The 27,129-nt window shown below is 39.2% G+C and overlaps 4 protein-coding genes and 1 long non-coding RNA gene across 18 annotated transcripts in view; 2 read left to right on the top strand and 3 right to left on the bottom strand.

Annotated features, from left to right (window-relative positions):
- Positions 1–2,679: 2,679 nt before the first annotated feature.
- Positions 2,680–3,486, bottom strand: LOC143204310 (uncharacterized). 2 transcript variants are annotated; one of them, XR_013007554.1, is made up of 3 exons: positions 3,164–3,486; positions 2,932–3,101; positions 2,680–2,816 (listed from the first exon to the last, which is right to left on the bottom strand). It is a non-coding gene; the product is annotated as an uncharacterized LOC143204310 (long non-coding RNA). The 2 variants fall into 2 exon arrangements; XR_013007553.1 differs by having other exon boundaries at positions 2,687–2,821.
- A 1,732-nt stretch (positions 3,487–5,218) lies between these two features.
- LOC143204300 (uncharacterized) lies at positions 5,219–10,508 on the top strand. Of its 3 annotated transcripts, none has more exons than XM_076416882.1 (6): positions 5,219–5,357; positions 8,576–8,709; positions 8,763–8,908; positions 8,966–9,132; positions 9,258–9,353; positions 9,401–10,508. In XM_076416882.1, the coding sequence occupies exons 2-6, from the start codon at positions 8,582–8,584 to the stop codon at positions 9,782–9,784; spliced, it is 921 nt and encodes a 306-aa protein (XP_076272997.1). In that variant the 5' UTR covers positions 5,219–5,357; positions 8,576–8,581; the 3' UTR covers positions 9,785–10,508. The 3 variants fall into 3 exon arrangements, with proteins under 3 accessions (XP_076272997.1, XP_076272998.1, XP_076272999.1); XM_076416883.1 differs by having other exon boundaries at positions 5,224–5,357; positions 8,553–8,709; XM_076416884.1 differs by lacking the exon at positions 5,219–5,357 and adding an exon at positions 6,319–6,455.
- RhoGAP15B (RhoGAP_ARAP and RA_ARAPs domain-containing protein RhoGAP15B) lies at positions 10,190–18,268 on the bottom strand. 8 transcript variants are annotated; one of them, XM_076416836.1, is made up of 18 exons: positions 17,983–18,268; positions 17,614–17,869; positions 17,234–17,411; positions 16,151–16,344; positions 15,682–16,092; positions 15,311–15,614; positions 15,044–15,212; positions 13,883–14,052; positions 13,638–13,831; positions 13,458–13,580; positions 13,284–13,396; positions 13,104–13,227; positions 12,834–13,046; positions 11,888–12,075; positions 11,579–11,824; positions 11,391–11,525; positions 11,116–11,334; positions 10,190–11,055 (listed from the first exon to the last, which is right to left on the bottom strand). In XM_076416836.1, the coding sequence occupies exons 2-18, from the start codon at positions 17,846–17,848 to the stop codon at positions 10,795–10,797; spliced, it is 3,477 nt and encodes a 1,158-aa protein (XP_076272951.1). In that variant the 5' UTR covers positions 17,849–17,869; positions 17,983–18,268; the 3' UTR covers positions 10,190–10,794. The 8 variants fall into 8 exon arrangements, with proteins under 8 accessions (XP_076272951.1, XP_076272953.1, XP_076272955.1 ...); XM_076416838.1 differs by having other exon boundaries at positions 17,614–17,853; positions 17,983–18,223; XM_076416840.1 differs by having other exon boundaries at positions 13,889–14,052; positions 17,614–17,853; positions 17,983–18,223.
- Ced-12 (engulfment and cell motility Ced-12) lies at positions 18,132–22,526 on the top strand. Its single transcript, XM_076416856.1, has 9 exons — positions 18,132–19,102; positions 19,161–19,290; positions 19,339–19,499; positions 20,072–20,234; positions 20,287–20,594; positions 20,663–20,790; positions 20,846–20,961; positions 21,015–21,266; positions 22,112–22,526. Exons 1-9 carry the CDS (start codon positions 18,479–18,481, stop codon positions 22,357–22,359), a joined length of 2,130 nt encoding a protein of 709 aa, XP_076272971.1. The 5' UTR covers positions 18,132–18,478; the 3' UTR covers positions 22,360–22,526.
- Positions 22,527–22,744: 218 nt separating this feature from the next.
- Positions 22,745–27,129, bottom strand: part of Rgk3 (Rad, Gem/Kir family member 3) — a 28,431-nt gene continuing 24,046 nt past the window's right edge. For 3 of the 4 annotated variants that reach the window (XM_076416865.1, XM_076416861.1, XM_076416864.1), the window contains 3 exons: positions 25,212–25,398; positions 23,616–23,766; positions 22,745–23,562 (listed from right to left, as the gene is read on the bottom strand). In XM_076416865.1, the coding sequence (XP_076272980.1) occupies positions 23,448–23,562; positions 23,616–23,766; positions 25,212–25,398 (453 nt within the window). In that variant the 3' untranslated portion in view covers positions 22,745–23,447. The remainder of the gene's footprint in view (positions 23,563–23,615; positions 23,767–25,211; positions 25,399–27,129) is intronic. The other variant, XM_076416863.1, reaches the window with a different exon arrangement.

Genomic DNA, 27,129 nt, shown 5'->3' with positions numbered 1-27,129 from the left:
TAAGTATGTTTGAATAGATATTTTAACTACTTGATTTCATCAAATCATTTTGACCTTGCTAAGTTTATAAATTATATAAATTAATTTTCAATTTATATTCATAAAAAAGTTGAATATTTGAGTACCTTCACCATTTTGTCATGACCACCAAATAAAATATTTGCTATACACTCTATATTAATTATACAATAATTTTATATTGGTCTAAACACAGTATTAATATATTAAACTAATTTATGTTATATACTGAGATTTTCTATTTGCTATATGCTTAAGTATGTTTGAATAGATATTTTAACTATTTGATTTCATCAAATCATTTTGACCTTGCTAAGTTTATAAATTATATAAAATAATTTTTAATTTATAATATCCATAAGTTTATCAGTTTAATAAAATAATAAATAATTTTATGACTAAACAAATTATTCTAATATTAAAATTTATATAGTGTACTAATATTCTCTATTTGATCCGTGCTTGATTATGTTTCAGTAGATATTTTATGTATTTGATTTCATGAAATCATTTTGACTTTGCTAAGATTATAAATTATATGAAATAGTTTTTAATTTATAATATCCATAAGAAAGTTGAATATAAATTACCTTCACCATTTTGTCATTAGTTATATATACAAAGTTATTAATGTAATTAATCCTAGTGCTAGTTTATGTTAATTATATAACTTTATACTTATAACTTATATACTTTTATATGGATCTAAATAAATTAATAAAACATTAAAGTAAGTTATATTGCTATTTTCTATTTGTTATATGCCTTATTTTGTATAGTAGATATTTTAAATATTTGCTTTCAGGAAATAATTCCATTTTTATTAAGTTCATAAGTTAAATAAAACAGTTGTCCTTCTTATTTTGTTACGGTCAACAAATGTAACAACATCAGCCCTACATATGTTTCAATTTTCATCAAAATCTAACGACACGTTCACCAGAAAGGTTTTACCACTATTATGGAAAATCTATTGATGATGCAGGGTTCCGCGTATCCGATTCGTAATGAGCATCATCAGCCCTACCTACGTTCCAATTTTCATCGAAATCTAACGACCCGTTCACCAGAAATGGTTTTACCACTTTTATGGAAAAGCTATTGACGATGCAGAGTTCGGCGTGCTAATATATATATATATATATATATATATATATATATATATATATATATATATATATATATATATATTTGCAGTGTTTGATTTCATAAAATCACTATTTTTCTTAAGCTAAAAAATCATCTATTATATTTTTCAAATTACAATATCCAAAAAATGTTTTGCTGCCTTGACTATTTGTGTATTGATGTCACAACTCATAACATTAAGATGTAGTCGTCAATGAAGAAATATGAATATGTTGATGATTCCAAAGTTCTCCTCTATGTTACTGGAGTATTATAAGGGGCATGTTCTTCCTGAAAGAAAATAAAAGTAAATAGAGTTTATTATCAAACTACTTCAACTATTTAGTATTTAAAAGCTCCAAATTAGGATAAAAGGGGCTGTATTAAAAATATCCTTCCACAAACTACTCTCTTCTTCAGACACTAGCAACCTATTAAATAAGTTAAAGTTAAAAATATATATTTCAATCTATTACTATATAGTTACATTTCCAAAAACAAAAGGAAATATAAAATCCGTTGACTTCAGTGCATATGGATTAATCAGTTCTCCTAATTACATAATGTGCTTGTGGAATATAACAACAAAGGAGAACACACATAATTAACATTATATGGACAGATGGCAGGTATATAGAAAACAGAATAACACATGGCCTGGATTACTGCTGATGCTGTGATTAGGTAAGTGTGAAGTCATCATTACATGGTCCAACACATAGTATCTAACCGACTGAGAAGAAGCTTCTTGCTTGAGAAAAAGAGAGAAAAACAAAGAAAGGGATTATGGTAATAAATATTTAGAATAGAATAGTTAAGGATATTTTTTTAAAAATATGTGAATTAAATATATGTTACATAAGTAAAGAAAATCTCTGATGTAATGCTTGAAGGTGTAGATACATGTCGAATGTAATGGAATATGATATGATATTATTTAGAAGGTATTAAACAGAAAGTAGAGGAAAGACAATTTACAAAGACAGAGATGCATTAACCTGGGACTAGGTGCAGACTACATTACGGAAAAGTAAGGGCATTGGTGGTTTCCTGCTATGCTACTGCTGTAAATGCCATATTATTTCTGAAAGAAAATAAAAATAAATAAAATTTATTATTAAATTGCCTCAAATATTTACTTTTTGAAAGTTCCAAATTGTAACAAAGTTGACTATACCAACATCATCAATGGAACAGTATGTGTCACTTCATGTGGTTTACCCATTCCTAAAAATTATCCCAACATTTTGTACAATATATCATAAACAAAATGCACCAATTAATGTATTTGTGTTTATCCTACCTGTATTTTTATTCTTCTACACTCATGCACTTCACATTTACTCATACTAATTAATGAATAACCACGTTATATGTAGGAATCGCGTTAAAAATGTCCAAATCCAATTAATATACCCCTCACTTACCTGGTACATCTGAGGTATCTGGAAGTTAGCTGTAATCCAGCTGTGGCCCCCAACAAATTCATTTCAAGTCAGTACCATTTGCGGGCTTCTTGCAATACAATTCGAAGAAACAAATCCCATGTAAGGTGTTGGAAGATGTCAGCAGTGACACAATTTACACTGGAAAGTTGGCAGATAACGGTCATCGCTGTTTATTAATCGAAAGTTGCTATAGTACCGGCCTGGATTTGTAAATGGAGCCTTCTGGGCTGGACGGAATTCCATCCATAATAAATAAAAGTTTTATATTAAAATTGGATACAAAATTAAATCGAAATGGATTAATAACAAGAACGATATGAAGAACCAAGGAATTTACCTGATTGCCCATATCCTCTTGCTATATTCTTTTCAGTCCTACCCCGATATATATATATAACGTGCATTTTGGATGCTCAAGATTTATTTGGGAATTAAGAATTATTCTCTAGAGGGTTGGACCACAGTTTACTGGCACTGTAAACACTGACGCTGAGCGCGCGAAATATCCTGAAGCAAAAATAAAACAACATTAAAAACCAATATATTAGAAATACCAGAGAAAAACTCACGCAACTTTTCTGAAGAAGATGCTGGGATATACTGGCTCCGATTAAGAAGCTTCAACGCTGATCCAGAACAAATCAACAAACTGCCTGAAGCCAATTTGGCGATAAAAACGGATTTCCTCTGAAAAAATAGCCACATACCGCCCATTGTCAGGCCTGAACCGACACTAAAACTGTTTTTCATTTGAAGTAGTGTAAAAATTTATTGAAGAAAAAGAGAATAAACAAAAACAATGGATGGCCTGCTAGCAAGGGATGATAATGTGCACCTAAGAACGATCCAAACTCGTCAGCAACATTAGCGCACCCAGGGAATCGTACGCGCGTAACACAAGCGCTTTAACTATCCCGTACCTGCAAAATAGTAGAATTGAAAATGGGATCCGGCAAATTATTCTGACGCATGTCAATTACGCTTTACTCAGTGACGGGTGTACATTAAGGGAAATTACTTTAATAAATATTAAATAATATTAACTTACCCGTTGGGGAGCAGAGCAAGTCTGTGTAGAATAGTACAAGTCACTATAGAATAATAAAATGAACGAATTCTATTAAAATTACTGCATTTTAAGAAAAAATAACGAAATAGTTGCATGGAGCGACGGCATCAACCAACAACGAAGGACACCGCTCGTACAATTGCGAAGGAACAGCAATGAAGTACGCTCCTAACTTAATATCGAAGTGCGCCGTTGTCTACAATACCGGAAAGAAGATCATCATTAAATTCAACGTAATGAAATACATTTTGTATTAACATTTCAGATATATTCAGTCATACTAGTATTAAACACACAACTAATGGTGTAAACATACTCTATTTCGTTTAATATACATTAAAATTTAATTTGCTTAAAATAAATTAACCATACCTAATGACAAATATAAGATGCGTACCGGCAACATAGGACGCAAATCGCAGGGTTGAAAAGAATTCATGGCACACTCATTTTATGGCAAGCAACAAATATGCATTTTTTATAGTGCCGTTTTTAGAAAATACAACAATTTGAACAAAGTTTGAATTTTTATCCAGGGGCGTGCAAATAATTTTATTTATCCAAATAAAAAAATAAATACATAACAAATTATTTTAAATTATATTGTTAGTTTTTAGTTAGGAATTTTCAAAAAATATTTAAGAATTTTATATTATTTGAACATACCCCAAGTGCTTATAAGAATTTTATTATTTTAGAGGGTATATAGAGCTTAAATATAATAGATTATTTATAAAAAATAGAAGTAAATTTGTATTATATTTAAAATTAGTTAACGTAGTTTTTAATTTATGTATATTATATAATCAAAATCTGTCTGCCTAATTAAAAATATATTTCATAGAAATTTTACTTCTCCAAAACTGATTCAATTATATTCTTATATTATTCAATACTTAATTCGTGAAATATTCACCAATTAAAAATTTTAATCCGTATTCATCATTTTCCCTTTAAAAATAAATTTCTAAAATTTTTCCTATAGGTTCATATATATTTCTATATAAAAGGTCTAATTTCAAACAATATCTTCCTGTTTCATTTAATGTTTTAAACCTTGGCGTATATTTAGTTGCCTATATATTGATTTAATTTTTTCGTATTCTTTCCAATACATGTCTTCAACTGAAACATTTTTTATGGGCAATGTTATTTTATATTCTTAAAGTATTTGATGAAAAAAATATGTAAATACCATTATGGCAGTTATCTTAACAGGCAGTTCGAGAAAGAAAAACGACGATATGGACATTTAAAATAGTCGTTGAAATTAGGACGAGATTTAATTATCGAAACTGTTTTAAACAATATATGGTAAACTGTGAACTGTGACGCAATAATTTAAAACGTGGGGTCTCCCGGTCATAAAAAAATAGTGCTTGGTGTCCTTTTGAATTGTGACCCGTTAAAAAAGATATATCGGACGCATAAAGGAACTCGCAGCGGGCGCCGTAAATAGGGATTAGAACTTGACCATCCACCAGGTAACAAAAGCGAGAAGAAACCCATTCACTCGCACGACACCAAACGGATATCCCACCGATCAGTCAGTTGGTCGACGACGACCTGACGTTTACCACGGTTCGAGTGGGTAACGAAAATAAATAATCGTTCCGAAAGAAAAATCCAGTTGCTTGTTCAGTTTTGTTATCGTGATTATTGACAGTTTTGGATAATGGAATTTTGATTCACAGGTAATAATAGTCTAGTTACATTTTATTAATTAAAAAAATATATTTTTTGCAATTGTACAACACAAAAAATCTTGTTGCGTTATAATAGTTTGCGAAGAGTACATTCTTTTAATTGTAGTCGACAAATGAATCTCATAATTGTGTTGCGTTATTATTCTCCTATTAATGACATAATGATTATTGTATTGCTGTTCATTAATTATAATTTAATGACTTTTGAATGGGACATTTAACTTTATTGGGACTAAGTGCGGGAGAAAGGACGGATAGCCATTGACGATTTCATCACAACGTATTTAAAGTAAACATTTTTGCAATCAATGGGTAGCAAATTTTGTGGATTTCTTGCATAACTTCGTTCTTATTTAAATGTCACTCTGTACTACTGATAGACATGATATTATTGCCCACTCCATTTTTGTGCTTAAGTGCTAACAAATAATAGGTTCGGTCTTTTCTTGGTATGACAGCAAACGTCAATTAGAATTAAAAAAATAAAGACAAAAACGCGTGTGTCACATTGAAAATATTTTGTCAATCTATCGAATGCATTTCACACATTATGAATCAGACTCATGGGATTCGTAATTCCTTGTTTCTTTTGCCAATTATTCATAGTGACATGCAACGTGTTCTCGTGTTGGTATTTGAATGCACGTATTAAGAAATAAATACAGGCCTGCTTCGATAAATGGCTATTTCTCAATAATTCGAACTGGACACGTTCCGGTAGACTCGCGTAACCAACACAACCGTACACACCTGCAGTCAAGTTGCGCAACAAGCCCGCTAAACTAAAATATCAACAGTAATTATAACGAGCTCCTGCGGTAGCTTTTACTATTTCAGTTTAACCGACGAAAAGTCCATCGTATTTAGGTTGTGAGTTAAATCTTCAGTGTTTGACGCGAACAGGCTCAAAATAAAGAATCGGCCGGCTGATTTCGTACACAATAAGCGGCACTACGCTCGACTGTCACCGGTACCACGTCTCTTAACGATGGTTCATTTTATCACGCTCTAATCGGGGACTATTTCATCGAGTATGGATTTTCTATATTCGGTTTCGATGGTTAAAAATATCACCCTCATGGGTCGGTAAGTGTGACGAAGCGGAAGATCCCGATCCAAACAACCGTTCTTTATTAATTCACGCACACAATCATACACGGCCTGTCACAGTTTTTCCTGCGTCTCCATTCGAGCCGTTTGTAGAGCAGACGATGTTCGTTTGTTTGGCTATTCGGGCGTTCATTAATAATGTATCAGGCACGTCCAGATCAGGTATACGGGTACCGTATCTTTCTCCAATTGGCCTTCGCGGCACGCATCGATCATTATAGGTGGAATCTCGAAATAAAACGTACGTGGGACGGTTTTTATGTCGCGCGTTCCGTATGCAAATAAATAAACGCCGTTTTTTCCGACGAGAAGCTTTATCATCACTACATTAACACAGATTTTCGATCGGATGGGACGTGTATCTCAAGTAAAACCGTGGGAACCAACAGCTACCATTGTTTTTGTTTGCTCCGTTGTATATAGGCGGCCTTGACTTGCGTCGTTAACGCGGCGATCCGCTTGTGTCATGTCACTTCTTTGAAATTAGAAATCTACTGTACTAAAAGGACATTGGCGTACGTGCGGATTGGTCAGAGCAACTCATGCGCGTTTAGTCTAACCAAGCTTGACAGATTTCACAGCTACGCGTCGTTGTTTAGGAGAGTTGTGGTTAAGAAGTGTTTTTAGGTTAACTTTCTATCTACATCTACAAAAATTTGTTGAGGTAATGTAATTATTTATTATTTAATAGAGGAACTCAGCAGCAACAGTGCGAAAATAAGTGTATGGGGTATTAGTAAAAGAGTTACGTGAATCAGGCCAAAAAAAGGCTCTTAGGTTCATTACATATTATAAAGAACATGCAAGGCGAAAGGAATTTTTATTAATTAAATTATTTGTACAAGTATGTGCTATATTACTGTGTGAATAATTCGAACAATTTCTTAATATTATTTTGGTGGGTATTACTTATAAGATGAGGACAGAATAAGAATATGGGCTCATATGGAAACATTGTTTCCGTGAAAAAGCTGGAATCAACATAAATATGGTAATAGAGTCCTTGAATAATATCCTAAAGAGGCATGCTAGGGTAACAGTTGAAAAGAAAACGAAAGTACGGAAAAGGATTTTTAATATTGAACGACCAAATGCTAATAACTATCAAGATAGAATAATTACCAGATCCTTAAGGAAGCAGAACTCACAAAAGCTAAATATATAAGTCATACAGTTTTACATCACTCGGGCAAATTCGAAGTAAAATATCAAAATAAAAAGATACAAAATGCGCTGTATCAAAATAAATTATGTTTATTCTAATATTTGTTTTAATATCATATTTATATTGTTTGTAGATGTATCTTATTTAGATGATTTATTTGTTTAGTTTATTCCATTTATTTCAATACAATTTGTTATATATTATTTCAATTATTCTGCGCTATTTATCTGCCCCGGAGACTTACATAAACCGAAAGAAACAATAAATTACGAAGCTTCAAATCTTGTGCTATCAACTCATTTCACACTTTCTATTAATTACTTTACTTCCTATCTATTTACACTATCCTAAAAATGCATAATATTACATTTAAACATCAACTTTTTTAAATATTTTGAAGTATCCGCAAAATCAGAAAGTTATATACCTATAACTATACAAATATGACCATTTTTCAAATGATTCATACCTTGTACACTTATTTTGACATTACTTGTTGCTCATTTTCTCTATTATATAATAAATAATTATGTTGCCCTAACAAAATTTTGTAGACATAGCAATAACCCAAAAATGACTTCAACAACACGTGGCTGTGACATCTGTCAGGCTAGTTTAGAATAAAGGCGCATGAACAGTTCCGGCCAATCCGCGCCCACGCTAATGTCCTTTTACTGTTGTCTCTTTGAGATACAGACCGAGCCAAAGGCACGGGGAGGGGAATGGTTGCTCGCTTTTCCGACGGAAAATGTAAATTGGAATGGTTCTATTTTCGAACGGCCGGCACCGTGATTTATTCTAAAATCGATCCTCGGTCTTCCGCGCGAACGATAAAAGAACCAGAACAGCGAGCAAACCCGCACACCCTACGTCCCACACACGGCCATACCTTATCAATTGCCTCATAGACGTGTTCGGCGATGCGTTGCAGGAAACAATGAACAACAACAACAATCCCGCCGAGTCCGGTTACCCTATGAACGATCTGAGCAACAACGGAAAAGCACCCATCCACGACGGTCCCACCTTCAACATCAGCCAGGACAACGACCCATCGCCGAGCAGGTGAGCTGCTGCTCATATCGCCAGATTAAGCCTCGACTAACGCCTCACTTTAGGTCCCTGGATCAGCCCACCCAGTTGGTGTGTCTCAACACTACGGTGCCGCAGAATATCGCGGCCAAGAGCCTGGGCGACAAACACGCCCCCACCAGGAACAGTTTACGACACAGTCGCATGATCGTGATGAACAGGCACGGGAGAGGTATGTACGTCGATTCTCCGCTGGACCTTTCCTATGATCTGTCTCTGTCCGCCTTAGTTCCCAGGAAATATCTGCCGCTGATCATCCGAAACTACAAGCTCGTCAAGGCTCTGAAAGTGTTCACGATCATTTTAGGGATGTTTATGTCGGTGTTGTCGGCCTGGTTCGTATTGTGGACGCCGACCCTCACCTCCGCTTATTATCCCTATTGGAGCGCCATTCCGGTGAGTATTACAATATTTGTAACAGGCTAACAGGCTTCGAACCCGCGACCTTAATATGGTCCAATATCGTTCAGTGAATGCGTATTAAAGGACCAAAACCAATAAAAAACATATTTGGTTTTCAGGTGTTCCTATCGGGAGTGATGGGGTGCGTTTTCCTGGGCTTCTGTCCCCGACCTTATCCCGGCCGCAAGTTAGGCATTCACTACCACATATCTAAGGTAAGGCACCCGTCTTTCGAGAATAGTCACTCACGGCCTATTTTTAGTTCGCTAGTATCCTAACCGCCTGCATTTCCGCTATGACTGCCGCCATGGTGCTTTTAATGGCCATTCTCCACTTGTTTTACATATACAATGCCGCCTGCGTGCCCCACGACAAATTCAACGCCACCTGCGTCTGTTCGACGGCCTCCAACTCGACACACAGCGGCGGGGACGACTCGGACGGCACCTACCACTATCAAGACCTCACGTGTGCCGACCTTCATGTCACCATGATGCCCATGCTGATATCCTCGTGTTCGTTGAACCTCCTGGCCGTCATTCTGGAGACCATCTACCTCTACGTGCACTGGACGAGCGCCCGCAGGTACGTCTACACCAAGATTCCGGCGAAGAACGACTCTAACGCCCCGGGTAACGGGCGGTGACGATCGACAAGAGCGACAAGACCAAAGGGACCTGTGATAGTTTAACGAGAGCGTTACCCGTTTCAACCTGGCGAAATTCTGTGATGTTACTCAAGAGCCAGTCGTGAACTAAGAACAAACCAACAGAACAGACACTGTTGGCTTTTATTTTTATTTAATATATTTCTTGTCTGTACATATGAAACGTAATTTCCAGTAAGTTATAAAAAAATCAGACTTTCGACCTATCTGGTAATAGCTAACTAATACACTGTAAATATTAATTACAATCACATTCTCCACCATCCTCTGTATTGATCACCTTTAAATCACTGCCGTAACATATTAGGTGTTAAGTTTAAAAGTAATTGTATATTTTTATTCTTAGATAGAAAATAAAATGTAACTTAAAGAAACACCAATGTCTTTCAATAATAACATATTTATTTATGTATGTATGTATATATATATATATATATATATATATATATATATATATATATATTTGTTATCTATATATATAAAATGTATGTGGTAGTAATATCCAGTAAGTTATAAAAAAATCAGACTTTCGACCTATCTGGTAATACCTAATTAATACACTGTGTAAAGATTAATTACAATCACATTCTCGACCATCCTGTATTGATCACCACTAAATCACTGCCGTAATGTACTAGGTGTTAAGTTTAAAAGTAATTGTATATTTTTATTCTTAAATAGCAAATAAAGTGTCACTAAACTTTGGAGGTATTTTTTTTGTGTAAAATAATACATGGTAACCTTTGATCCTCACCAAGACGAAGTAATACTTCTGAATACTGTGGTTCACACATCCACAGATAACAATACGTTTCAATCCGAAGAGGGCCTGCAAAGATCGGTCATAGATCGAGGCCTCGCACGCGCCAATAAAATACTATTCCTTAAGTGTAACAATAGTACAAGTACCGGTTCGAGTTTCGTAACGGATACCGTCAGGCAAGCTATTTTGGTAACTAATTGATTCGGTTCCCTAAGGCGTATTGCACTTAAAAGTCTAAGAACCTCGGCGGAGGCGGGAGGTTGTTCGGGTACTGCGATTTGAGCATCGCATTGACCCAGTTGGCGCGGGAACTGGCATCGTTCCACGCGATGACGTGCCCGAAGAACGGAGAGCTCTTGGTGCGTTTCGGCTTGGAGTCCACTTCGAAGAAAGTTAGCGTCCACTTGGACTGCGGGTTCCTCTTGGGCTCGTGGCCGAAATACCAAATGAGGTCCTCGATGCGCCAGGAGAACATGCTGGCGTCGTTCTGGAACGTCAGGGGCGCGATTAACGAACCTGTCCAGAGCGTCGCGGGGGCGATACGTACGGACTTGTCCTTGAAGCAGCTCAGGCAGCCCTGGGTGAATTGGAAGAGCAGCGTCCGGAAGACTTTCGACCTAGAGTCGGCGAACCTCAACTCGCCCGACACAGGCAGCGGCTTCTCGATGATATACTCCCAATATTTCGACAGATATACGCAGGTGATGTAGTTGTTCTTCCTATCGCAGTCGTCCCAATAGCTCCACTTCAGCACCACGTCGAGTACCTGCGCGAAAACAACGAGATTCAGTCATACACAAACACGCCTGCGTACCCACAAACCTTCTCGGTGTGATGTATGGGCCTGACCAGTCTGTCATTGAGTACCACCTCCTCCAGTATAATCTCGTGCACAGACCGTCCGATTTTGTCGCTGAGTTCGATACAAACCTCGTAGGCCGTCCTAGTAGGGCCGATCTATCGACAGAACAGACATCATACGTCCGGGCGACCGGATTACCGCCACTTACCGCCAAATTAAATGACTTTCCGTCCTTGTTGAACAAATAAATCCAGACCCTGAGGTCGCCGGCCGTCTTGTCGTTGACCGAACCCTGCGGCGACTGCGTGTACTTCTGCAGCACCTGCAGCATTATTCGCTCCTTCTCCAGCTCGCCGGGATCCTCGGGAAACACCTGTCGATAGTAGGTGATCAGTTGACACACCACGTCCGCGTCCTGGACGTGACTGGATCCCTTGGCGGGCCGGTCTTTGTCCTGAAACAATCGCCAAGGGTCAGTGAGAGGCGAAGACGCGATGGTAAGACGCGCGTCGCTTACGTCGTAATGCATCAGCGTCGGTCCCCAAATCGCGGCCAGGTTTTCGATTGTCATCCGATTCTTGTGTTTCTGTAAGCTGATGAAGTGCAGGTGGCCGAGCAATTTCCGCGCCGTCTTGTAGGATATCTCCGGCAACTGGTCCAAAGCGGCTTTGAACATCCGTATCTTCTCGCTCACAATCTTGTGCTCTACAAACGATGATCGTTTTCACATTATGTATTCGTGAGCATTTCAGTCATTCTGTACGTATCTTCGTACTTTCCATTTTTTACCCAAAATGAAATATAAGACTAAACACATTGAGGTAGATGCGCGGACATTCGCTCATTATCTAGCATGTAGTCAAGATTATGGGGGCGAAGATGCCAAACGAAATATATCGCAATTCTGAATTGATAGAGAATTCCAAGAATTTGTAGAGGAATGACAACATGTTAGTTATATATGGATAATATAAGGCGCAACAGCTAAACCAAGACTAATAAAATCATAGTAACACAACTGGTGTAAGAACACATAAAAGAAAAAAATTAAAAATCGAACAAATAAGATACAATCAGCAAGACAATGTATCTATCTCTTTCCTCTTTGCTATTTCATTTCCTTAACCTTAACTTAACCTAATATCCTGTCGATCCTCCCGTCGACCACATATAACATCGAAATAAGCAAGTTTTGCATCAATCACTGTTTTCTGTTCCCGTGAAAATTCCTTCCAAAAAAATAGTAGCGAGTGTTCGAATAAAGTCAACAGACAAGAAACAAGACAACATTCCTGCAAAATGACTAATGAAGGCGTCACCTGTTGCCAACTAATAATAATCAATCAGTAAATTAATGGTAATCTTACCACACTATCGGTTAGCATCGGTTATTAAGCGGTAGCTTGTTAAAAATAAATTATAATTGAGTATTTATGCGTCAAAACACTAAAAGAATTACTCACTGGCAACTTCGTACAGGTATTGGCGATGGTCGCTACCGAAGAGAGGCTCGGGCAACTCCCTGAAGAAGCGCTTCAACGCCGTGGCCGCCTCGTACTCGCTGCAGATGTTCTTCGTCAGCTGCACGGCGAACGCGTCCTTCCTGAACTTGAACAGCAGGTCGGACACCGTGCTGCAGGTGCCGGCCTTGCGGTAGATACCCTCCGACATGCTTCCTGTAAGAAACGACGCCGTGTAAAACCAGGGGAGTCTGGAGGGGACGGAATTCTCACCGTGGGCATAGATGAAGTTGATGCACTTCTCAACAATAACCGGGATGTCGTTCTTAGTTAACTGCTGCTGGTCCAAGTTGGCGCCGTTGTTGTGCGCTTCCAATTTCACGATGTGACACCAAACCTAAAAACGAATCAATCTGTTATATGCACACCCGCTCTAGAAAAGCACGGTCTTACCTTGGTTTCGCGGGACGTCCACATCCTGAGGTACAGCGCGATTTCCGGACAATCTACCAGCATGTTGGGCCCCTTGTCGTTCGTCTTGGGGTTATTGTCGGTTTCCTGGTACCCTGAGAAATACGCGACGTCGACATTTACTTGGAAACAAAACCTTTACCGTGTTCTGGTTACCTTGGAGATTGATGCAGCGAGCCTTCCGCAGGTCCATCGTTTTCACTGAGTGCCGATCGATTGTGTAATGCAGTTCCCTCTCACTGAGTATCAGCCACGCTCCCGCCCACTTCCCGCTGACACCTACACAGAGACGAGAGACGATTAATGTCGAACAAGAGAAATCAGCTCAACACAAACCTTCTCGGACGTACGCCCATCCCATTCGGATGAAATTGCTGGTGTACCGCGACTTGAACTTTTGCGTTAACATCTCGGCGATACACTGCATCCAGATACGTCTCTCGCTCATGCTGCGCGACCCGTACTTGTGGCCTCCCCTCGATTTCCCCGCCACGTTCAGCTCGAAACAGTGCAAGTCCTCGTTCTCGTACCTGTAAACACTCCCTACACTACAACACTTCCTCCACTCGCCGACTACAAACCTGTACTTGGGATCTTGCAACAACTGCACGCTTAGGATGCTGGAGGCGGGGAAATGCTCCTTCAGGCTCGAGCAGGTGTTGTCCGAGTAGCAGAACAGGTCCTCGTTTTCCAGTATGCACCATCGGCCGCTGTATTCCCCGAAGAAATCCTCCACCGGACCGCTCTGGACCTTTAAAATGACACGAATGTCGTCATTTCGTGACTATAAAACAGTACGGGACAGACACAACGTGATTACAAAATAAAATTAATAAGACAAACGGGGGGACTACAAGTATAAATAGTGTATATACAATTGAAAAATGCACAAATTCAAGTCACGACAATGACAAAGTAGATACTCCATCCACACCACGCACCCAGACCATAGTGGTAATGGTGACTTGGTCATCAACACTTATCTCAGCATAGACTAGATTCTATGAAGATAATTGATCTCTTGTAGAAATTCATGGAGTCTGTCTGTATTTTCTCCTGTTAAGGAATTCCTAAAGTTGTGCAGACCATACATCAGCCTTAAGCTGAGTGAGGCATAGACGATCGCCCAGTATGTGATAGACTGAGGTAAGGGCAAGTTGACCAAACTCACAGTGAGCATGCGGGTTCAAAGTCATCAAGTGACCCAATCTGAGTCGATTCAGAGCTACGGCATGGTGACGAATGGATGGAATGTGAGAAGGAGAAATATTGCTGACTAAAGACCAACTCTACCTCGTTCTTCGTGAAACACGAAATTAAAAGGATAAGGTCAGTGTGCATACAGATATTTGTGATGGTGGGAACGGATCTATACTAAAATTATCTTGTAGACATTCTAATAGAAGATACAGATGATTAACAGTGAATCGGCGACCAGGGGATGGTTGAATTTCCGTTCCAGGAAACGCTCAAGGGAATTGCAATGTGGGATACATTTTTGAGTATCGCAGTGCTCAGCAGTCAATATAGAACCCTATCCAGAGAGCTTGAAACAGAATGGCTGGGTGACCATCAAAAACGCACTACCAGGCTCACTGCGATATTTAGAGCCATCAGTATTACTTGCTTGCGCCTAAGCTAAGAATAGAGAAGTTCCCAAAACTTGGACCAAACCAGATAATCACAATATTCTCTATTATAGATTTTTCGAACCGGCGCCCCCATCTGGCCACCGCACCTACCTTGTACAGCATGCCTCTTTTGCTGATGGGCGATCTACCGCCCAACACTGGCCGGTCTACGCTGCTCCCCGACAGTTTATTATTTTTGAACACATCCGCCTTCACCAAAACGTGATCCTTCACCTGGCGCAGCCAGTTCTTCTTTGGTTCGCCAGACGAGTCTTTCGAACTGCAAAGAGAACATTTTTTTTAATCTAGGATTTTTTTTCATTTTAATTGATTCGAATCATATATTCTTGAAACATCGTCTAATATTTGTCGCCTTACCTTTCCGCGACATCGTCCACAAACCAGCTCGATTTTGATTTGATCCTGGAGGTCTCCCTCGCCGGCTTCGCGGTACGGAGCGGGAGTTGAGGTTTCGCCTTCTCCTTATCTGTTTCCTTCGTCTCGTCTTCAGGCAGGGAATCGAACCTCATGGGAGGCGTGGGGGGACTGATATACTCTTCCGATTCCGACTCGTTGCTGTTACTCAATTCTTCGAACGTGGAAACTCGAGAGATGCTACCGTACAGGTCGCCCTGCAATAGGTCCTCCAGCAAGTTCAGATCGGAGAACTCCGTGGCGCTGTCTGAAAGACAAGAAAGAAACGACTGAACAACTCGATTCTTGCCGATAGAATTTCGATTCTTTCTTACCCAAGTTGAGGGGATCGAACTGCATCAAAACGCTCTTGGTAGTGGTAGCGTTCTGCAACGGGTCTCTCTTTGGTCGCATGAAGACGACGTCGTGGTTCTCGTACATCGAATTGCAGTGACTCTCGCCAGAACTCACCTTCGAGGGAACTAGCATTTCTTCGTTTACCTCGGCTGCCGCCTTGATATCGCCACCCTCCTCCTCCAGCCCCACACTGCTCCTGTACGAGCCGATGTTATCGTAGATGTTCTCCTGCTGATTCACTGTATCGTAATACTTCCAGGAACTGGAAAAGTCCTCCGGCTCGTCTCCGTTGTTCAACGACGCCCTTTCCTGATTTCTATTGTTACTAAAACTTGCCGCCGCGGCGGGAAAGACGCTCTCGTAATTGTCCTGCTTGCTTAGAGCCCGACCTGCAAATCGAATGAATAATCAAAGGTAACCATTCGAAAATCACATCCCACAACTAACCGGATCCGCTGGAGTCACCACTGGAAGCTACGGGCGAGGAACTGGATGGAGCGTCATAGATTCCTTCCGCGGGCAGAGGCGGCGGCGGGTGTTTCGGGGGTGGTAAATTGAGGGATTCGGTCGACGACCAGCACCCGGATTCATTTTCCACGTTACTATAGATGCTATGGGTCCGACTTAATGGAGATTCGAAGCTTCGAAAAACACGTCATTATTTTCTAATCACTCCTGCGATTCATCGCAAAACGTTTAGTGTTGTCCAATCATGAGTTACGTAATCGAAATATATCGGTTGTGGCCACCGAGATGTTTTAGTTCTGATTGATTATGACCTTACGCGAAGCGTGCAACAATGTTGTATTGATAAACAAAATAATATAGAATAACATGCGATGGTGAGAAACATAACGGTGTAAGTTAATTTAATTTGTAAACAAAAAAGTAAAACAAATATTAACCAAAATAGGGAGAACATTAAAAACTGACATTGAAAGTAAAAAAACGGGTCTTTGTGCATATAATTGTGTGATTCATATTATATTTATTTATCAAATTAAAGGTTGTTTACGTCCTGGAAATACTATTATCATTCACAATATGTTAATGCTAAAGATATAATAACAATACATCTAAAAACCTATAAAATAAAATACCGTATATTGAGTGTTGCATACCCTTTAATAGACGATGGACTAGATTATTTAAAATTGTCTTTCAATTCTAACGATTATTGAAATATATCAATTATACCCTACACTAAAAATGTTGATAAACAAATTATTATCAAAGATGCCGTGAAATTGTATAAAAGTTTTTTTTTATGGCATTCAATTCTATAACAATTGGCAATAAAAAGTCGGTCGTAGCGGCTTTGACAGATGAAAGGTACCAAATGTCAAATAAATATAAATTACGATATGATAAACTCAATTTCTAAACTGCCAAACACCTTATAAGGTTCTTTTCGATATAAAGTTATATTTATTATTTCGAGGCTTGCAACAACCAACTGTTTTTACCCGTTATAGTGTATGAAAAATCATTTAGTGTCAATCAATTTATGAAAAAAATAATGATACATACCTGATGTTATTAAAAATGTCTATGTTGCCTTCAACTTCCACAGCATCGGTAGTGCAATCTGACTGCTTCCTTTGTAACTGAGAGGCAGAACTAAAGCGTCTAGTAAGACGCCTGACACTCTGCCTTGTCCCTTCGATCACAGCTTTTTTTCTATCCTGAACCAATTGACCGATATCACCTACAGATAAATTAAGCAACGCATATTCTTCAAACAACTAAGCAACACTGCAAATATTTGTGGATTTTTAAATTATTGTGTTATCATCTTTTATCATTGCCTTAAATTATGAAAACAGTGGCTGCTTGGTGAGTCACAGAGCAAAGAACTGTGATTTGTCTGATTATCAAATTTATTTCGATCAATATAAGATTAAAATTACCTGCTATCTGCTTGGAAGCATTTGACACCCTCTTAGAGAATGTATTAAATTGTTCTGCCTTCTCCTCGTCGTGTTTATTTTGCGGTAAAGCCTCTTCATATTCATTATTCGATAAATTAGCGCATTCCTGTTCGTTAATTGTTGGTTCCAAGGGTGTAGCAACTTTATATACATTTCTTCGTGGAGTTGGTACTGGTTTTTTACCTTCCCTCGGAGCGGGAATTGGCCTTTCCATTATTTCTTGTCATAAATTGCACTAATTAAATCCCCATTAATCATTAAATATACTTCGTTTAAGTATATACTTTATGAGATAATTGTAAAGAAAAATTAATATGGCTGGAGATAAAATACAAAGGAAAATCCTACCGTTGTACCAATTGTACGGAGATGACGCATCACCACAATCACCGTTTTTTCTTATCAACGGCGAATTGACGACTACAGCATTATTCAATGAATATGACCCATTACTTTATGTAAACAGTAAACACGCTCAGCTTTTCTCTGGACTTGCCAGACGTTGACATGTTTTGTCCGAAATGAACGACGCAAGTTAATATTTATTTAAATGAAAAACGTCAGACCGATAAAAATACTCAAATACCACAAAATAATTATGTAAGTCCTTAGAGTTCATTGGTTTTGATTCAATATCCTGCAGTAAATGTTTTATTAATTATGACGTTTGGCAACTATGTTGGTTATGACAAGTTTGACACAAGTCAAATGAAAATAATGGGAGTGTCACTATTGTTATAAAAACAAAAGAGGTGTGTTTTCCTACAAAACCTACAAACAATCTGAGATGATTTGAATTGAAAGGGTTATTTGTTTGTACTATCGACCAACATAGAATACAAAGATGCCAGCCATGAAGGACTCGTATATCGTAAAAATTGCCGTTGAAATGACCGATCAAGTGGCACAGCTGATCGAGTTCAATCAAAAACAGCCTCTGGCCGCTATTATTCAAGAGTTGTGCAATGTATGGAACCTCACCGATCCGGAACAGTACTCATTGCAATTCGACGATTGTAATAACAATAATTATGTAACGGAGAAGAACAGGAATGAGATTAAAAATGGTTCTGTATTGAGACTGAATTTTTCACCATCGAAAACCGCTCAGGATATTCTGCAAAAGTTAAATGGTGGTAGCCTAGAGGAAAAGGCCGGAGCTATGGCCAAATTATCTGTTTTGAGTGCAGACATGACGTTCGCGCTGGAGTTTATCAATAAACAGGGACTCACCCTCATAATAAAACAAATCGAGAAAGGAAACGGCAAGGGAGAGCTTTTAGCTCATACCCTGTCGTCTTTTGTGGAATTAATGGAGCATGGAATAGTTTCATGGGATATCCTCAATGGGGAATTTATATCTAGGGTAGCTCATCTCATCAACACTCAACATGACTCCCAAATAACACAGGCAGCTCTATCTATATTAGAAAATGTGATTTTAAATAGCACAGAGGGTTATGGACAGGTTGTTTCTGTTTCTATAACATTTCTGAAATAAAGCAAATTGCAATTAAATCTTACAGGTGGAGCGAGAAATTCCCATAGGCTCTCTGTTGGTACATCTTCAGTCCACTTCAGTCGTACAACAAAATGCTGTTGCTCTTATTAATGCACTTTTACACAGGGCGGATTTGGCAAAAAGGCGATCGTTGGGTAAGATAATGATAAATGTAATTTTTGCAATTTAATTTTTTTTTATAGCTCAAACTCTGACATCCAAACAATTTCGGACTGTTATCCAAAATCATATTTTACAAACTGGAGCTTCCAGTGGTGCTGAGATGGCACATCAGCTGTATGTGCTGCAGACATTGATGTTTGGCCTGTTGGAGCAGAGGATGTTAACCAAAATGGATCAACAGGTAAGAGGCATGATGGCTGATTTTGATAAACAAATCTATAATGTTCTAATCTACTATTTTCTGAAAATATGTTATTTCATTAAGAACGGGTACAGTTTTTCGAAAAAAAATCCACGGAAATGTGACGTCACGTAAAATGTAGATAAACCATAAATATTGCGAGCCAAATCATCAAAATCATTTATTTTGCCAGTTAATTCGAATTGAATTGTTCAATTATGCATTCTATTCATTCACTTCATCGACTATTAAAATAACTCCACATAACTTACAAGAGCAACTTTTCGTTTTCGCATATTTCATAATATTCGTATTTCATTGGCATTAAATAAAACGTTTGCGTCGGTTTACATAGTGGTGGTGTAATTCGCTTGGATCCCTGTTCATTTTATCACAGCGATATTTCGTATATAGTTTTGTTATTTCCAATGAATTATCATTATTGCAGTAAACATGTAGACAAACATAATTTTCTGAATCTATTAACACAATTTTGTTAGACAAATACATGATTTTAGCGGTTGTCGATTATTTTTTGCTTGTGAAATTCTCTGACTTGATGATAACGTTAGGATCAAGACGGCCACGACAAGATCAAGGAACTGAGAAGGATCGCCTTTGACAGCGAAGGCGCCGGCAGTCTCAGGGCGACCCAAGCTCACACCAGAGATTACAAGAAGTTGGGTTTCAAGAATGACATAAATCCGGCACTGGATTTCACCGAGACTCCTCCAGGTACGTTAGAAAAACCAGCGGCTTGATATTTACATACAATTATCTGGTCCAGGTCTCTTGGCGTTGGACTGTATGATATATTTTGCGAGGAACCACTCGGAGAGCTACACGAAGCTTGTGTTGGAGAATAGTTGTAGGGCTGACGAACACGAGTGTCCTTTTGGAAGAGCCAGCGTGGAGCTGGTCAGGATTTTGTGCGAGTTGCTGAAGATCGGCGAGGCGCCCTCCGAACAGTGCGACACCTATCAGCCGTTGTTCTTCACTCACGACCATCCCTTCGAGGAATGCTACTGCATCTGCATAGTGCTGCTGAACAAAACGTGGAAGGAGATGAGGGCGACGGCGGAGGATTTCGGCAAGGTTAGTGCGTACACTAAGGCTTTGATCTTACATGTTTGTACCGTTAATCACGCTTTGGGTCTTCGAAGGTCGCGAGTGTTGTGCGAGAACAGATTAGTAGAGCTTTAGATGTGTCCCCCGCTTCGCTAGATCAGTTAAAGACCAAGCTTCAGTCCCTAACATACTCAGAGATCACGCAGCTTTGGCAATTGGAGAGGTTTGTGGAGGGTATTCGAGTTGAGAGTGTGGCCTGACGTACGCGCCTTTTGCAGGAATAGCCGCGAAGAATGGGAAAGCCACGCGAGGCCCGTAGTGGAACTACGAGAACTGATCACGCCGGAAATTATGGGGCTGATCAAGCAGCAGAGACTGGCTTTTCTTGTTGAAGGTTAGTAGTGGGACGGGGGGTTCGAGGTCGGTCTTGAACGCGTTTTACCGCAGGAACGAGGTTCACAAAGTACTCTCCGAGAGGACAGAGGATCAAGGACAAGTTTTGGTTCATGCGCCTGTCTCCTAATCACAAAGTGTTGCACTACGGGGAGTGCGACGAGAAATCTGCGCCCACCACCGAGGAGCTGCCGGCCAAGTTGGCCGTGAGCGACATCAAGGCGCTGGTCGTGGGTAAGGAATGCCCGCACATGCGCGGCCGGAAAGCCTCCCACACCCAGCTGGCCTTTTCTCTGGCTTTAGAAGGTGAGGAACAGCAAAAGTCTAGTTCTGGAGAATCCTGACATGCGCACAAGTGGCCAGTTGTTGAAAATTATATGTATATATACATAATATGAAGAATTTTTTATAAACATCTTTCATTTTAAAAAGAAAAAAGACAAAATAAAACTATATGTTATTATTTATATCTAAAATTAGACGTCACATAAACACTACAATAACACAACCAAAATTATAGTTGTAATTAAGAAGATTTTGGCTTATATAACATATATCCTGTATTTTTCTCCTCATTTACCCATGCTTCAACACTTGTAGCGTCACTTTTTTGTTTTGTACTTGTGTATCTAGTCTTTTTAAATTGCCACTGCTCAAATGAGCTCAGGTTTCATCTGATTTTAATAAATCTCACCACTGACTCTTGAGCTGTGACTTTGATGAAATATATTCACATAAAGGACATAGAGCCATATTTACCTGTACTTTTACTTTCGCAGGATCAACTATGCCTGAAATTAATGAATATGCTATATAATTAAACCCAATGTACAAAATTAGAATAAAAATTGAATAGATACGCACCTGGACGGAATATCCTCATATGTTTCTTCAGATTAGATTATTCAGGTTATTATTTATAATCAAAATATGAACAGTACAAGAATAAATAAACTAGAAACAACAACATTCTTAACCTGACAAAGCAGAGCTCCTACCAGTACTAGGGTAGAATCCAAAATGGCTGTTGTAGTTGGATTCTACCTTTCTATACAAAATCAGGCGAAAACTACCTAATACCGGTTGGGATTCTCCAGAAATAGCCACTACTCTCGGGATCTTCGACAATATTATGGCAATTTAATCACCAGGTGTCGACCTCCAGAGTCTGGACTGCGTGGCTCCCGACGAACTCGGCCTGGCCTATTGGACGGACGGCATCAATGCCCTCCTGGGCCAGAAGATGACCAGCAAGGAAACGGAAAAGGATCTGGACACGCTGCTGAGCATGGAGATCAAGCTGCGTCTGCTAGACGCGGAGGGTGTGGCTATCCCGCAGGATCCGCCGCCAATTCCGCCGGATCCGCCACACTACCACTTCTGCTACGATCTGAAGTAACCGTCTGTGTATTTATTTTCGAATTTTTAACTCCCTTTTATTTCGCACATTTTATTTTATCGGGTAGCTCACTTTTTTATACTCACCGTATTTTATATTGCATTTTATATTTACCAAAGACGTCTGTGTATTATTTTACAAAATATATATATTCCTATACCATTAAAGGGGTAGTTTTTTTACGCGGTTATATATGTCAAGACGAAACCAAACCTAGGAATAGGGTTTTTGTGGGTCTAGATATCTAGGCAAAAAGTTTGACTTACGATTAAACGGTACTAAAATAATAATTTTAGTCCACAACACATGACGCTAAGGTCTGTTTCAAGTCGTGTTTGAATACTCAAATTGAGAAGTTTTCGACAGGAAAAAAACGAGCATCGCGACATTTTCCAACATTTATTTATACAACATATACAACATTAATTATTGTCAAAAGTATATCGGAGAAATAGATGTACAAAAAGACCTAACGAGCCATTAACCTAAAAAGTATCAGAAAATATCTTATAGTCTAAAAAGAGAAAAGAAAATATATATCTTATTCTCTAGGAAGGTATTACAATGTAACAAAATAAGGCGTTATATAAATCTAGTGACAGTTGTACGTTACGTAATAGAAAAAACGTTTTCCATTCAGTAAAAGTGGAGGTGTATAAAAGTTTTCTCTTTGATATATTTATATATAGGACAGATCCGTTCGGAATATAATCGAAGAGCTTGAGCCCTTCGAGTAGATTTCAAACGATAATACGGAAACTAGGCGATAAATGTGCTCCATTTAATCGTAATCTATGTATTAGTACCTTGTTTTGGTTTTGATTCATACGCAGAGTTATCTATCAAGTCGTCTACGATAAAAAATCACATATTGTTTTGTTGACGTTTGATGCGTCAGTGTCAGAAAAAAATCGAAATACTGTATTCACTCGTCTTTTTCTTGGTTCCAGTTCGAAGACACTAGATGGGTTTCAAAGACATATTGGCCCTTTGGTTTCTTTTGATTCGTACGCGCCCTGTGTGGTAAGGGGAGAGGGCACTCGCGGCGTGTTGGAGGGGACTCTCCTCGATTCCGCCTACTCGATCACTTATAAGATGTGAAGGTTCTCGCAGTTCTTGAATTTGGAATCCTCTTTGCCGAACAGCCAGGTGAACATCTGTCTGGCTTTCATGCTGGCTTTGACCATCCCTCTGCTCTTGTACCTGGAACGATGCGAGGACGTGAGGGGAGTCTGGAGAACCATATATTTACTCACCACTGTTGCTGGGGGCCGCTGTCGTCGTAGTTCTCGGCCTTCAGTCGAATTTGTGTGAGGATCCCGACGAGCAGTTCGTCCACGTTGTGGTTGATCCCAACGGATATCTCGATGAATTTCCCCTTGAAGGTGCACGCCAAGCATTTACCGTCTAGAAATAGATTTAGCGATTAAGATTTTAAACTGGTCTTAAATATATTTACCTGTATCGAGGCGGCGATGGATAACTTCGTGGTTATATTCATAGAGAAAATAGAGATTTAACTTTATACGAAATTTTGGGGAAATGTTTCGCGGCATCCAATATCTAGATCTTGCTACTTTGAACTTATTACCTGTTTTAATCGCTTTTAAACTCGGAGTATTTTTCTTTCTCATTTTACTAATTAGCATTAGAAGTCAGTCTATAAAATTCGATTTGTGTTGGTACTGGTCGATACCGTTGTCATATGCCAATGTAAATATATTAAAACCACTCTAACCTACAAACTATTGTAGCTGTTTAATTAACCGTAGTTTAAATCGTTCAATAAATATGCATTATATGTACTATAATGTTAAAATAAATTATGTTTTATAACGTTATTTTTGTTTAATTATTTTATTTACAATAGTGGTTTGTTGCCAGAGTCAAAATTAACGAAAAGTTAAATTTAGTGCGGCAACGTTGCATTATAAATTTTGATGACGTGCATTGGCTGTTTTATTGGAAGGACTATACTTGTAGTACCTACTTGCATCATTCCAGATCCACAACTAGGACGTTCGAAACAATTTCCATTAATATTTGAACGAATTCCAAAAGATAATGGTAACTTTATATCAATTCATCCAGTACTCGCTATTATTTCTTGTATATATTTATATTTTATAGATGTATTTATTTCTATATTTTATGGATATATTTATTTTTATATTTGCATTGGTCGATAATGTGACATTAGGACAATCAAGTCTATAGGTTACTATAAGGGAAATATAAACTAACCAATCAAATTACTTCAATGAACCATTATAACCCGATCTAGATATTGGACGTGGCGAAACTTTTTTCGAGAGACCTCTGTTGAGTTTTCTCTCTATTACTCTATGGTAATATTAAATGTGCCGATTTTAGATATACATTTTATTTTCTGAGTTTTCCTTTTCCGTTTGTGAGAGATTATTTTTTCAGCAGTCAAATTAAAAATAATCTGATTATTTAAATGTATAAATCGAAATTGTATGACCGTAATGGCGAATATTGCGATTCACACGAATATATGATAAAAAATGTTCTTCCATGTCGTATCACAGTTATGCAGCGTAGCACTCTAAATCTCCTCCAGACGTTTGTAGGGCTTTTTACGGAGTGCAAACTGAATACACGTGAAACGTATTCAGAACGCCCTAAATCCGCTCTACACCGCCGATAAGGCGATGATTTTTGTACGTTCGCGGGCGATTGTTTCGCCGCTCGCGTTTCCACGGCCTACTAAACCGCGCGACGGCGGCATCTCGTCTTCCGGTTTCTTAACAGCGAGCGTTGCATTGATATTTTTAGTTCCGTTTGTGTCCCGGACACAAAGACCACCACGGGACGTCGTCATACGTTACCTTGAGTAGAAACGGTCCTGCTCCTGGCCAGGTCGATCTTGTTAGCCGCCACGATAGCCGGTCGGGACCTCAGCAGCTCCAGGTCCTGCAGCCTAGTGAGCTCGGCCTCGGCCTTCAGGAAACTGGCCTTGTCCACGACCGAGTACAGCACCACGAAGGCGTCGGGGGGGTTCGTACGGTTGATTTCCTGCAACGAGATGTTCGTGTAGTTTTGGGGAGACTGGGGGATACGTCGCCGCCGCGAGAGGGGTCGGAGGGGGGCCGTTTGTTTATCGATGCCGGAGTGTTTTTTTGTGTTTTTCCGTTCGGGCGAACTATTTTTGTTTCAGGGCGAGCGACGTTTAATGGAGTTCGGAGGATGGAAGCCGTAAATCTAATTTTTCGCGTCCGAATCCAACATAAAACGGAATTTATGCGAGTTTTTTTCGCCTATTTTTAAAACGAATATTTCGTTGTTTTTTTTTTGCTTCGGTACCAACTCGGACACGATTGTCTCGTACTTTTCGCTACTGCATTGTTTTTTAATCATTATGATAAGTACGAAATGAAAGTAGCGTGGAAATCACACGGTATTAAACTGTAGACGATCAAAACGAACAAGTTGTCGAGTGATTTTTACTTAGTTATATGGGAAGTGCAATTTTTTACCATCAACGTAGACCTTTTCTGGACGGATTCCCCCGACTACCCGTCATTTTAACTCGATTTTCCCGACGGAACATCCGACCTGATGGCGTAAGAGTGGACAGAAACCGGAGCACACGTGCCGGGGCTAATGAAATCCGCGATAACGATGTCGGCGATCGTCGCTTATTTATATCCATTATACGTGTTTTGGCGGAGGCGACGGGCGAGCGGGAACGATGCGCGACTTTAAAAATACTTCTCCGCCAGTTTGTTGACACTGACAGTTGTCGGATCCACGTTCTCGTCGATTTCTTTCGATGCGGGAAACCCGATACAGACCCACGGAGCCCTAACATGGTCACGGATGGATTCCTCCTCTCCGTCATTTAGTTTTCTCGACGAATTCGTGAATACCGCGTGATTGACGGTCGATTTCGTCTCGCGGGGCGTCCCCCTAGGCCCCCGAGCAACAGAATAATGCCCTTTCGTGCCGTCCGTGACGGATCGTTCCGTTATCCTCGCGGATTTTCCCAGCCGAGCGGAAAATCGCAAGTCGATTCGACTTTTTGTCTCGGCCTTCCGGTCCATTTCCGCTCGATCGCCCTTTTTTATTGCGGTCTCTCACGGAAAGGTGCAAACGGAAGGCCCTTCGGCCGTTTGAGTCTTAAGAATCGTCAATCGTGGGCCATTGGGCGGGCGAGTAGTTTTAGTTCGGTTCGTTACGTTTCAATAGTTGGTGGCGTTGACCATCAGATGTTGTTTTCATTTGTTTGACAGCGCTGTTGTTAGTTTGTGATGGAAATGGGGTTAACTGAAGTTTAACCTAGCAAAGTAAGGTTAACAAGTCGAAAACGCGGTAAGGCAAATTCGCCGTGTTAAAGGGACAGGTCCCTAATATGTCTAAAGCTATAAAGAAACAAGAATGTTAACAGAAAACAATAAGAAATAAGAGAACCAAGAACTGATGGGCTGGGCAAGAAGAAAAGTGAAAGAGTAAAACATTCTAAACGACTCAGAAAGGTTCTTCATAAGTATGCAGTATCGTTGCGTTCTGGTGTCTTAAACCAATCAAATGAGGTTAAAAATTTTATAAAAAAAAGAACATCGGTGGTATATAACAACGAACAGCCTATCAAGTATTTACATGTTGATAAAATGACGAAGGTGAAGGGACCGACCGACATCAATAATTTAACGGGTAGACGAACGTTCCTATACACCGAAACTCTGTTTATTCGGATCAGTTACCCGAATATTACGCGTTCGATATTAAATTGAAAACGACAAAAAA

Source organism: Rhynchophorus ferrugineus, unplaced genomic scaffold, assembly GCF_030347505.1.
Source record: "Rhynchophorus ferrugineus isolate W39M unplaced genomic scaffold, kcgeb_rfMv2 rfM10, whole genome shotgun sequence".
Lineage (NCBI taxonomy): Eukaryota > Metazoa > Arthropoda > Insecta > Coleoptera > Curculionidae > Rhynchophorus > Rhynchophorus ferrugineus.
The sequence above is the reverse complement of the archived record's forward strand: the minus strand, read 5'-3'. Positions and strand labels throughout refer to the sequence as shown.